We start from the raw sequence: 13095 nt of genomic DNA on the forward strand, positions 1-13095 counted from the left end.
CCACAACGGATCGGTACAACGTCCGCATTACTGAAGACGCCGCACCGATCCGCCTGTTGAATCTCACCATCCACTCTTCCCTCACTCGTGAACAAGACTCCTAGGTACTTGAACTCCTCCACTTGGGGCAGGGTCTCCTCCCCAACCCGGAGATGGCACTCCACCCTTTTCCGGGCGAGAACCATGGACTCTGACATGGGGGTGCTGAAAAGTACCGGTTCGCCATATTTTCTCCAGGCATGACGGGGCGTCGTCACGTCGTGACATTGCTGGTTTTACGAGCAGAGGAGCATGTTCGGCAGCGCACGATCACAGAGTACTTACAAGCAGACAAAGTGTGTAGACAGAAAAGGTAGAACAGGCACATTTTGGCTTAAAAACTAAATATAAAGGTGAAGTTGTAACACTGAAACGCCCTCAGGAAGAGGTGCTTTAAGACACGGCGAACTACCTAGCGGCTAATATCCATTCGCAGTCGGTAGTGTTTTAGCTACTTCTAAATCACTAATCCTCACCTCCATGGTGACAAATAAATTGAGTTTTTAACAAGCATCATCCCTGCAGGACGAAAAAATAGCTAAACATGCTTCACTACACACCATAGGATACAATAGCTCACAATGTAAACAAATGCCATTGGTGGATCTACACTTGACATCCACTGTAATGATATCAAGTACAAGAGCACATCGAGTAGGTATTACTATATTGATTACATCAAGATTTTTTTATTGTCACAATTTTTTTTTTTAAATTCATATAATATTCATAAACTCAGAAAATACGTCCTTGGACACATGAGGACTTTGAATATGACCAATGTATGATCCTGTAACTATTTGGTATCGGATCGATACCTAAATGTGTGGTATCATCCAAAACTAATGTAAAGTCTCAAACAACAGAAGAATAAGTGATTATTACATTTTAACAGAAGTGTAGATAGAACATGTTATACAGAAAAAATGCAGATATTAACAGTAAATAAACAAGTGGATTAATAATTCATTTTTACAGCTTGTCCTTAATAATTTTAACAAAATAATGGGTGTATAAATAACACAATATGTTACTGCATACCTCAGCAGCTAAATTAGGAGTCTTTGTTTGTTTACTTACTACTAAAAGACAAGTTGTCTAGTATGTTCCTTATTTTATTTAAGGACTTAACTGCAATAATAAACATGTTTAATGTACCCTAAGATTTTTTTGTTAAATTAAAGCCAATAATGACATTTTTCTGTGGTCCTCTTTATTTAAAAAAAAGATCAAAAAGTATCGAAATATATTTTGGTAATGGTAAAAAATAGCACACGCAAAGCTGATCTACTAAACATGTGCAAAGTGGATTTCGTCTGGGAGGACAAAACACAAAACAGGAAGTAGGAACAAAATAAGAGCGCACAACAGGATCAAAACACAGGAAAAAAACACCAAACTAAGTTTGACTTGACTTAAGAGGTTCTGACAAATATATTTTTATTTTAGTAACATTCTTATTATTGTATATTCTAATAATTTTTATGAATTATTCTATTACTGCCATTCTGTTCATTTGAGTATAATATTCAGGATATTATGCATAAAAGCCCTCGGAAAAAACATTTACCTCTGATACCCTACTGTGTCTCACTAATTTGTGGGATCGTCCAAAACTAATGTCAAGTATCAAAGAAGAGAAGAATAAGGGATTATTACATTTTAACAGAAGTGTAGATAGAACATGTTAAAACAGAAAACAGCGCGACACCTACCCTTTACATCAGTATTTCTAACCATATTATTATTGGTTTATTAGGTATTATATTTTATTGTATGATCCTGTAACTACATGGTATCAGATCCATACCTAAATGTGTGGTATCATCCAAAACTAATGTCAAGTATCAAAGAAGAGAAGAATAAGTGATTATTACATTTTAACGGAAGTGTAGATAGAACATGTTAAACCACAAAAAGGGCAGATATTAACAGTAAATTAACGAGTGGATTAATAATAATTTTTTTACAGCTTGTCCTTTATATTGTTGACAAAATAATAGGTGTATAAATGAAAATATGTTACTGCAGACTAATTAGGAGCCTTTGTTTGTTTACTTACTACTAAAGGACAAGTTGTCTTGTATGTTGACTATTTTATTTCAGGACAAAATAGCAATAAGAAACATATGTTTCATCTTTTTATGTTTTACCGGAAGACTTTTTGTTCAAATAAAGCCAATAATGCCATTTTTCTGTGGTCCCCTTTATGTAGAAAAACATCAAAAAGTATCGAAATACATTTTGGTAACGTTACCGGTACCAAAATATTGGTATCGAGACAACTCTACTTGATAGCACACGCAAAGCTGATCTACTAAACATGTGCAAAGTGGATTGCAATCTGGGATGACAAAACAGGAAGTAGGAACAAAATAAGAGCGCAGAAAAACACCAAACCAAGTTTGACTTGATTTAAGAGGTTCTGACCAATATATTTTTATTTTAGTAATGTGGAATCTGAACCGACGATGTGGTTGTGGCTTGTGCAGCCCTTTGAGACACTTGTGATTTAGGGCTATTAAATAAATATTGATTGATTGATAATGTTTTTATCATCATATATTCTAATAATTTTTAGGAATGATTATATTACTGCCATTCTGTTCAATTGAGTATAAAATTCAGGATATTATGCATGAAAGCCCTTGGAAAAGAGTTTTACCTCTGATACCCTCCTGTGTCCCACTAATGAGGTGGAGTGTTGTCCTGGGACTAGGAAGGCCCCTATTAAGCAGTTGAGGGGCAGGCTCTGTGTTGGTTAATAACCGATGGATGAGTGCTTAGAGAACTCCCTTCCTGACACATCAATACTAATTAGAGTCCTGGTTAAGAGGCGTTCATTTAGTCGGTCTACTGAGCCCCCGGCCGTCATCATTAAAAACACCAGCTCCTGGCCCCCGCCAGTCCAAAGTGGCCAACACCGACAGAGACATACTTTTTACGAGGCACATCAAAAGGCTTCTCTCATGAATAAAACCTCATTGGAAAAGTCCAGACATCCTCCAAGAATGGTGTTTTATCAAGCCTTGGACTTCCCGCCAGAGAGACACATGTCAGTAAAGCTCAATACACCATCTGCTGTGTTTTACACGCCGCATGTAAGGTTTCTCCAAATGGGACATTTTTCTGTAATGTACACCTATTCAGCCACCGCTCAGAACAACATCTAAAAAGACTAAAATGTTATTTGACAGATTGAGGCTGGTCTTGATTACGGAGCTAAGGTAGGTTGAATTATTTTCATGGTTTGATCCTCTCTGGCTACCCGAGCACAACAACAACAACAAAAGTGCGGGTGCTTATTCTTTTGCACTTTAGAAATTTTTGGACATAAAGACAAAACTTTTTCAAAACAATCCCGGTTCACATGGACCTGCAAACTTTATAACAAGTCAGGAGTTGGCGATACCTTAAAACTCATCTGTATACTCTAGCCTTTAAATAGACCTCCTTTTTAGACCAGTTGATCTGCCGCTTCTTTTCTTTCTCCTAAGTCCCCTCCTCCCTTGTGGAGGGGGTCCGGTCCGATGACCATGGATGAAATACTGGCTGTCCAGAGTCGAGACCCAGGATGGACCGCTCGTCGGGACCCAGGATGGACCGCTCGCCTGTGTATGGGTTGGGGACATCTCTATCTCTACGCTGCTGATCCGCCTCCGCTTGAGATGGTTTCCTGTGGACGGGACTCTCGCTGCTGTCTTGGATCCGCTTGAACTGAACACTCGCGGCTGTGTTGGAGCCACTATGGATTGAACTTTCACAGTATCATGTTAGACCCGCTCGACATCCATTGCTTTCGGTCCCCTAGGGGGGGGGGGGGGAGGTGCCCACATCTGAGGTCCTCTCCAAGGTTTCTCATAGTCAGCATTGTCACTGGCGTCCCACTGGATGTGAATTCTCCCTGCCCACTGGGTGTGAGTTTTCCTTGCCCTTTTGTGGGTTCTTCCGAGGATGTTGTAGTCGTAATGATTTGTGCAGTCCTTTGAGACATTTGTGATTTGGGGCTATATAAATAAACATTGATTGATTGATTGATGATCAAGTGACACTAATCTGCATCAGTGTGTCTGCTTACCAACTGCTGGTCCTCCAAGAAAATCATCTAGGGACGGGTACTTTTCCCGGTACCTGGAAATCGATACCGGTACTCGACTGTACTAATTTTCGATACTTTTGTTCGTTAATAATTGTTAAATGTTTAGAAATAATAAAGTATATACAGTACATACTTAAAGTTTGGACTCACCTTGTCCTCATTCAATGTGTTTTCTTTATTTTCATGACTATTTACATTGTAGATTGTCACATGAAAACTATGGATGAACACATGCGGAGTTATGTACTTAACAAAAAAGGTGAAATAACTGAAAACATGTTTTGTATTCTAGTTTCTTCAAAATTGTCATGATCGGTGGTCTGTATTATGTTTTTATTTTCAATCTAAGACTCCTACGGTTCCTGTTTTTTGTGCACCCTTGTTTGTTTTAGTTACCATGGTTACTTATTATTTCCACCTGCTTATGATTAGTGTTCACCCGCTCACCTGCTGCCTGAGCACTAATCAAAGACATTATTTAAACCTGCCTTGCCCTCCAGTGAGTGCTGGAGTATTGTTTGCTGTTTACTGCCTTTTTTTGGAAGCTGAGAGCTATTCCCTGGATCCCAAATCCTGTGCCTGATTGCTGGTTTCTGTTTTTTTTGCCTTATTTTTTGAACATTAAAACCATGTTTTCATTTTCAAAGCCTGTCATCTCTGCATCTTGGGGTTCATTACCTACACAACGTGACAGAAATAGCCACCCTTAGCTTTCCTGCTTAGCACACTCTTGCCATTTTCTTGATAAGCTTCAAGCACACCTGTGAAGTGAAAACCATTTCAGGTGACTACCTCTTGAAGCTCATCCAGAGAATGCCAAGAGTGTGCAAAACAGTACTCAGAGCAAAGGGTGGTTATTTTGAAGAAACTAGAATATAAAACATGTTTTCAGTTATTTCACCTTTTTTGTTAAGTACATGACACCACATGTGTTTATTCATAGTTGTGATGCCTTCAGTGCCAATGTACAATGTAAATAGTCATGAAAATAAAGAAAACGCATTGAATAAGGTGTGTCCAAACTTTTGGCATGTACTGTATATACAGTATATATCAGTGTTTCCCCCAGAAAGTTTGTTAGTTAAGGTGGGGAGGGGGGACGTCGCCTGGGGCAGGAAGAAGGAGTTGGGTTTTCCACGTTCCGTATGCTGGATGGCAATATACGATATATATCTCGATATTTTGTCATTGGTTTGACTTAGTGAATATTGACTTACGAAAAAAAAAAAATGACTAAGTCAAATTAATGATTTACTTACGCGTTTGCAAAAAGCATTTGAAAAAGAGAGATAAAAGTGGGGCCACATGCTGACATATGCTCGACTCGTCATGTTTGATTTTTTTTTTCAAGCTTGATTTATTACAGCATGTGGGAAGCCTGTAGTTTTCTTTAATTATGTAAATGTTATATTTTTATCAACATGTGACAGCAGGGACCCTGCCATTCAAAACTAGGCTGCTACATTACTAATGATTAATGTAACTATAGTTGAAAAAATAGTAAAATAGCAACAGGAGAGACTATTCATTCCTGAACACCATGGAGTTCATGTAGGCTTTATGATGCACTTACATTACAATATCAACTATAAGAGACAGAAACTCTTCATTTACCATAATGTCCTTTTTGCTGCTTCAACACAGAAAAAGGTCAAGTGAAATAACTTAGTCGTTAACTGCTCAGACAAACAGGGCTTTGCTGTCCCTAACACATACGCACACACACATAAACACACACACACACGCACAGTGAGCTAACGTTAAGCTAAAAGCTAATTAGCCTTCACCTCAAGGACTGCGAGCGAGCTGAGCTGCCGCTTATATTTCTCGACAATCAACGGGCAAATAGTGATGTTACTAGTAGTTGACTGGGAAGTGTTTATTATAATTTGGGGAGAGTCCGCTGCATTATGATCACCTGCTTGACACCTTTCTGCTAACCCGCACCGTCTCTCCTCTCTGTCTGCCTGAGCACTGACTCCATGCGCTCTGAATACGCACTGCTGATTGGCTGTTACCGCACTGCGTGTAACCACTTAGATCATGGGTGTCAAACTCTGGCCCGCGGGCCAAATCTGGCCCGCCTAGTAATTTAATTTGGCCCTGGAGGCAATATCAATTTAGCATTAGAGCTGGCCCGCCGTAACACTGCATTCACCGCTGATACTCATACTTGCCAACCCTCCTAATTTTCCCGGCAGACTCCCGAAGTTCAGTGCCCCTCCCGAAAATCTCCCGGGGCAACCATTCTCCCGAATTTCTACCGATTTCCACCTGGACAACTATATTGGGGGCGTTTATTTAAGTCACTGCCTTTAGCGTTCTCTGCAACCTGTCGTCACATCCGCTTTTCCTCCATACTAACAGCGTGTCACATAATATTTGTGGCTTTTACACACACACACACACACACACACACACACACACACACACACACACACACACACACACAAGTGAATGCAAGGCATACTTGGTCAACAGTCATACAGGTCACACTGAGGGTGGCCGTATAAACAACTTTAGCACTGTTACAAATATGCGCCACACTGTGAACCCACACCAAACAAGAATGACAAACACATTTCGGGTGAACATCCGCACCGTGACACAACAGAACAAATACCCAGAACCCCTTGCAGCACAACTCTTCCGGGAAACTTCCAGCAAACTGACCAATAATTAACGTTTTATTCATGCATTTTCTCTTGCTACTTCAAAGCTTGAAAGTTTGGTTCATTCATTATTGTTATTTTATTTTGAAATGTATTATTAGCCTGTGGAAAAAATTGGATATTTACCTCAGAAGATTGCAAATAGAAAAAAAGGCATAACATTTTTATTTAAATTTTATTTGATATGCCATTGATATTTTTTTTATTATTATTATCATTATTATTTGAAACTGGATTTTGCATGTCACTAAAGTTATATAAGCCTTGCTTGTTCAATATTTAATGCAAAACTTGTTTGGGTCCCTATTAAAAGGTTCATTTGTTCAACCTTGGCCCGCGGCTTTGTTCCGTTTAAAATTTTGTATTTGAGTTTGACACCCCTGACTTAGATGGTTCCGTAGGCGGGACAATGCTGAGCGCTGCAGAGACCGACTGACAGAGGCAGAGGTAAGCAGAGCAGCTTGTTAAGACTTCAGGCGGTGGGTCTTTGTTGTTGCAACGGCCGCCTTAACAACCAAACGCTGCGGGAAACCCTGTGTGTATAAAGTATATATATATATATATATATATATATATATATATATATATATGTAGGTGTGGGAAAAAATCACAAAACTACTTCATCTCTACAGATCTGTTTCATGAGGGGTTCCCTCAATCATCAGGAGATTTTATATATATATATATCTCCATCCATTCATCCATGTTCTTAGCACTAACAATAACAATGTTGCTAATATTTGGTCAATATACATGTCACAGCATGTAAATGTAGCTTTGTTGGCAGTTTTGGGGTGTTTTTGAAGAGCGTTTTATGGGTTGAATAGATGACTCCATACATCTACATTTTCAGCTATCTAGGATGAGCTATATTTTACAATTCAGATTTTTACAAAAAAGAGAAAATGGGTGTTCTTGTCTCACATAAAGTAGGGGCACATTTCCTCAATGCACTATTGCTATTATTTTTCTTTTTCTAGAGATGACTTACTTTATGCTCATGATTTTCCCAAATGGCCTTACAGTAAATAGTACTTTGCATACCTACAAATCAAACGAAGGTAATTTTGTCGACTGGAATCTGTAGACATTCTTTTTTCTAAAAAGACTTGATGGCAAAAGGATAATTCTGATGATGACTGCAGTTAGTTTAAGAGGAGAGGAGAAATCAGCGTTACTTACAAAGAAGATGAGGTTGAAGAGGAACAGAAAATACTTGGTGACGGTTATGCATCCTTTCGACATGGCGGCGATTCTGAAAATAAATCACAGTGCAGTGGTCAAAACGTTACCTTGGATTTGCCAGAGTGATGATAAAACATAAAAACCCAGATGGAGAAGAGACACAGTTAGCCTTGAAAAGGTCATAACACAGAAGAGGGACTAAAGAAAAACTGCACAGTTAGATTACTGATTAAACAGAGTAAAAACTTAAGAGAAAGTGTCATTGTTAAGAGACATTTCTACTAAACTTTATAAAACAAATTGCCTGGAGTGTGATACCATACATATGATTATAATTCTGACTGGTTTTGAGGCAGGGTTGTCAGAGTTAAAAGGCCCCGTTTACACTAAACCGGCTAAGGTTATCCAGGGTAAATCACACCTAACCTTATCAGTGTCCACACACAACAATGGCACCGTTTGAGACCCCCGCCCCTCTGTCCGCTGGCGCAACGGGTTAGAATATTTTATTCAAACGAGTAATTATAATCCAATGCACTGTCTCGAGCTCGGCATATCAGGAGGTGGCAGCAGATTGCTAATTGCTTTGTAGATGTCAAGAACATGGTTTGTCGTGATCACAATATGCGGGAGGCAGGGTGCAGGTAATGCTGAAACCAAAAATAAACAAAGGGCAAGTGCCGTTAAGAATAGGCATTGAAGCTTAGGGATGGCTATGCAAAACAAAAGTAAAACCGAAGTAAACAAAAGGAGAATGCTGGATGACAGCAGAGACTTACAGCGTGTGGAGCAGCAGACGGCGTCCACAAAGTACATCCATACATGACATGACAATTAACAACAAAATAGCAGCACAAGACGAGAACTTCAACACTACACACAGGAAAACACCAAAAACCTCAAAATAAGTCACGGCATGATGTGACAAGTGGTGGCAGTACACCTACTTTGAGACAAGAGCTATAGTGATGCATGCTTGATTATGGTTTGAATTCATATCCAACAATTGTGAGAACAACTTTTTCTTGTCAATATCGGCTGCGGAGTTTAATTTTTTTATGTTTTCTGCTTGTGGTGTGCCTCAGAATTTTTTCAATGAAAAAAAAATGTGCCTTGGCTCAAAAAAGGTTGAAAAACTCTGGGTGTAGACATGGCCTAAGCCTTTGATTGACTGATTGATTGAGACTTATCAGTAGATTGCACAGTACAGTACATATTCCGTACAATTGACCACTAAATGGTAACACCCCAATAAGTTTGTCAACTTGTTTAAATCGGACGTGTAACACGTTAGTCGTGATGTTAGCCCGTTCGGGGCTAATTGTGCTACCGTAACTGTAAACTCCCCGGCGAGCCCTCCCTCCGGCTCTGTTATTTGGCTCCAAAATGGCTCTTTCAACGTTCTGGGTTGCCTACCCCGGCATTAGTGGAAAAGCGGCAAATGAGTGAAAGCGACAGAGACATTGCCATGGAGACGAGAATTTTCTTACGTGCCTGGCTGCAGTCACACCGCGACACCTGTCCGTCAGTGAAAACAGTCCCCGATAACCTGGACCAATTCAAACAGTTATTTGTTTTTTTTATTGTTTCATTTACATTGCCTCACATTACTTAATTCTCATTTTTTTTATTTAGATTTTATTTTGTGTTGAAAATAAAAAGAAAGACATTTAAAAATATATTTTTTAAGAAATCTTTTCTTACGACCCAGCCTCACCCGCATCCAGTGGCCTCCAGGTAAATTGAGTTTGAGACCCCTGCTTTAAGGCATGCCCCCCATTATTGTTGTCCGGGTAGAAATCGGAAGAAATTCGCGAGAACGGTTGCCCCGGGAGATTTTCGGGAGGGGCACTAAAATTCGTGAGTCTCCCGGGAAAATCGAGGGGGTTGGTTTGGGGGGATTAGGTTAGCTTGCTATCAGCATATTTATGTCATCAACAATTTTATCATCTGAGAAATGGACATAGTAAGAGTGTAGGTCTCACTTGGTAGGATATGTACAGCGAGCGGTGAACATAGTGAGCTCAGAAAGCATAGGAACAAGTATATACATTTGATTATTTACAATCCGGAAGGTGGGATGTGGTGGGTTGAGGAAGTTAGTCTAGGGTTGTCGCTGCCTGGAGGTGTTATTTTGGTAGGGGTGTAACGCTACGTGTATTTGTATTGAACCGTTTCGGTACGGGGTGTACCGAACGAGTTTCTAAGCTAAAGTTTTAAAAAGCTGCTTTGCTTCTTCTGCCTCTGTCTCAGCACCCAGCATTGTCCCACCCACACAACCATCTGATTGGTTACATGTATAGCGGTTACAGCCAATCAGCAGTGCGTATTCAGAGCGCATGTAGTCAATGCTTCAGCGTCGAGCAGAGAGGTGTTTAGCAGGTGAGCAAAAGGTAGCGTCCATCCATCCATCCATCCATTTTCTACCGCTTATTCCCTTTTGGGGGGCGCTGGCGCCTATCTCAGGTAGCGTACTCTCCCCAAATGATAATAAACACCTCCCAGTCAACTACTACTAACATCACTATGAGCCCGGTGACCTTCTAGAAACTTAAACTGGTGAAGGCTAATTAGCTTCTAGCGTAACGTTAGCTCCTTTTGCGGTGTGTGTGTGCGTGTGTTTTACGGACAGAAAAGCTTTGAATGGCAGGGTCCCTGCTATCACATGTTGATAAAAATATAACATTTACATAATAAAAATCAACTACAGGGTTCCCAAATGCTGTGATAAATTAAGCATGATTAAATAAGCTTTGCTTCTTCCTACTCCTTTTCGGACATGATGTGATGTGAAATGATATGAAGTGAAGTGAATTATATTTATATAGCGCTTTTTCCTCTAGTGACTCAAAGCGCTTTACATAGTGAAACCCAATATCTAGGTTACATCCAAACCAGTGTGGGTGGCACTGGAAGCAGGTGGGTAAAGTGTCTTGCCCAAGGACACAACGGTAGTAACTAGGATGGCGGAAGCGGGAATCGAACCGGCAACCCTCAAGTTGCTGGCACGGCCACTCTACCAACCGAGCTAAACCGCCCCAATGAAATTGTCTGATGTATCATGTTGTGTGTTCATGTTCGAAATAAACTAAGAAAGAAGAAAGAAGAAGTTGACTTGAAACTTTTTTAATGTTGCACTTTTCATATGTAGAAGAAAAATTTTGTCATTTTATTTAAACTGAGCAACAATTTCAGGCAGTTTAATGTTGATTAACGTGGGCAGAATTATTATAATGTTCCAAATGGTAAAAGGATAAAGCCATTGTTTACAAATTTGGTAAATAAATAACCAAAAAATGTATATTATGTTGTTTTCTTACCGCACCGAAAATTAACCGAACAGTGACCTCTAAACTGAGGTACGTACCGAACCAAAATTTTTGTGTACCGTTACACCCCTATCTTTTAGTGCGGTTTTGAAGGACTTTCTTTTTACACCTGTTGGGAGTTCATTCCATATTGATGTGGCATAGAAGGATAATGAGTTAAGACCTTTGTTAGACCGGAATCTGGGTTTAACGTGGTTTGTGGAGCGCCCCCTGGTGGTGTGGTTATGGCGGTCATTTACGTTCTTGACAAAAAACCCTGTGGTGATGATTCATAGTATTGCTGAACTTTGAAAATCAGAAGGCAGGCAGGCTCAATCTGGGTTTACAAGAAACTTGCAAATCAGTAAACAGTCTCTGGAGATGACGTAGGAGTCAATGTAACCAAAGCTGTAGACAAAACAATGTTTCAGGGACATCTGCTTCACAGCTACAGGAGCATGACTGCACAAGCCGTCATGTATGACTGCATCTCAGTCGCTTCTCTATGAGCAATATTTTCCTTCTGAGAAACAGCTGGAGGCCAGACCGACACCACATACAGAAGAGTATGGACACTTTATGGAGCTCTTTGGCAGCATTAGGTAAAGGCAGTGGTCCAGAAGTGCAAAGTAAATATTTACCACAGCCAGGCTTTTTCCTTCACAGAGGCATGCTTGGAATATAACTAGCCATTTTGGTTCTTTGAGAAGACTCAAAGTAGCCCTTGGCCGATCAGACATTTTGCTGGACGTCCTGATAAATGATAGTATTGTAGGCATTATTTTAATACCAAATCAAACACTAATGTAATCATAATACATATCAAATATTGATGCAAGTAAGCTCTTCAAACGTAATAAACTTTTACCATGAATTGATTAACGTGGACCCCGACTTAAACAAGTTGAAAAACTTATTGGGGTGTTACCATTTTGTGGTCAATTGTACGGAATATGTACTGTACTGTGCATTTTATTAAAAGTTTCAATCAATCAATCCTTCATTTCCCACTAGTATTTTTTTTCACATTTGTAATTGAAGGTAAATAACTTTTAATTAGTCTAAATAAGTAAACAAACAAAAATAAAATTGACTGTCAAAGTCTGTTAGCAAAAACTGTACTTCAATAAATATGGAACATCTTAAAGTAACAGTTCGAGATGCTACCTCAGTAGAAGCATTTAAGTCTCATCTTAAAACTCATCTGTATACTCTAGCCTTTAAATAGACCTCCTTTTTAGACCAGTTGATCTGCCGCTTCTTTTCTTTCTCCTATGTCCCCCCCTCCCTTGTGGAGGGGGTCCGGTCCGATGACCATGGATGAAGTACTGACTGTCCAGAGTCGAGACCCAGGATGGACCGCTCGCCTGTATCGGTTGGGGACATCTCTACGCTGCTGATCCGCTTGAGATGGTTTCCTGTGGACGGGACTCTCACTGCTGTCTTGGAGCCACTATGGATTGAACTTTCACAGTATCATGTTAGACCCGCTCGACATCCATTGCTTTCGGTCCCCTAGAGTGGGGGGGTTGCCCACATCTGAGGTCCTCTCCAAGGTTTCTCATAGTCAGCATTGTCACTGGCGTCCCACTGGATGTGAATTCTCCCTGCCCACTGGGTGTGAGTTTTCCTTGCCCTTTTGTGGGTTCTTCCGAGGATGTTGTAGTCGTAATGATTTGTGCAGTCCTTTGAGACATTTGTGATTTGGGGCTATATAAATAAACATTGATTGATTGATTGAAGTAGGGCTGGGCGATATCGATATACTTGATATATCGCGGGGTTGTCTCTG

General features: G+C 40.0%; 1 protein-coding gene across 1 annotated transcript in view; it reads right to left on the reverse strand.

Annotated features, from left to right (window-relative positions):
- The window catches only part of LOC133562863 (CD82 antigen-like), a 90727-nt gene that overhangs the window by 49453 nt on the left and 28179 nt on the right, over window positions 1–13095 (reverse strand). The window contains exon 2 of the mRNA XM_061916669.1: window positions 7993–8065. Within this exon, the coding sequence (XP_061772653.1) occupies window positions 7993–8055 (63 nt within the window). The 5' untranslated portion in view covers window positions 8056–8065. The remainder of the gene's footprint in view (window positions 1–7992; window positions 8066–13095) is intronic.

This window comes from Nerophis ophidion, linkage group LG12 (genome assembly GCF_033978795.1).
Source record: "Nerophis ophidion isolate RoL-2023_Sa linkage group LG12, RoL_Noph_v1.0, whole genome shotgun sequence".
Lineage (NCBI taxonomy): Eukaryota > Metazoa > Chordata > Actinopteri > Syngnathiformes > Syngnathidae > Nerophis > Nerophis ophidion.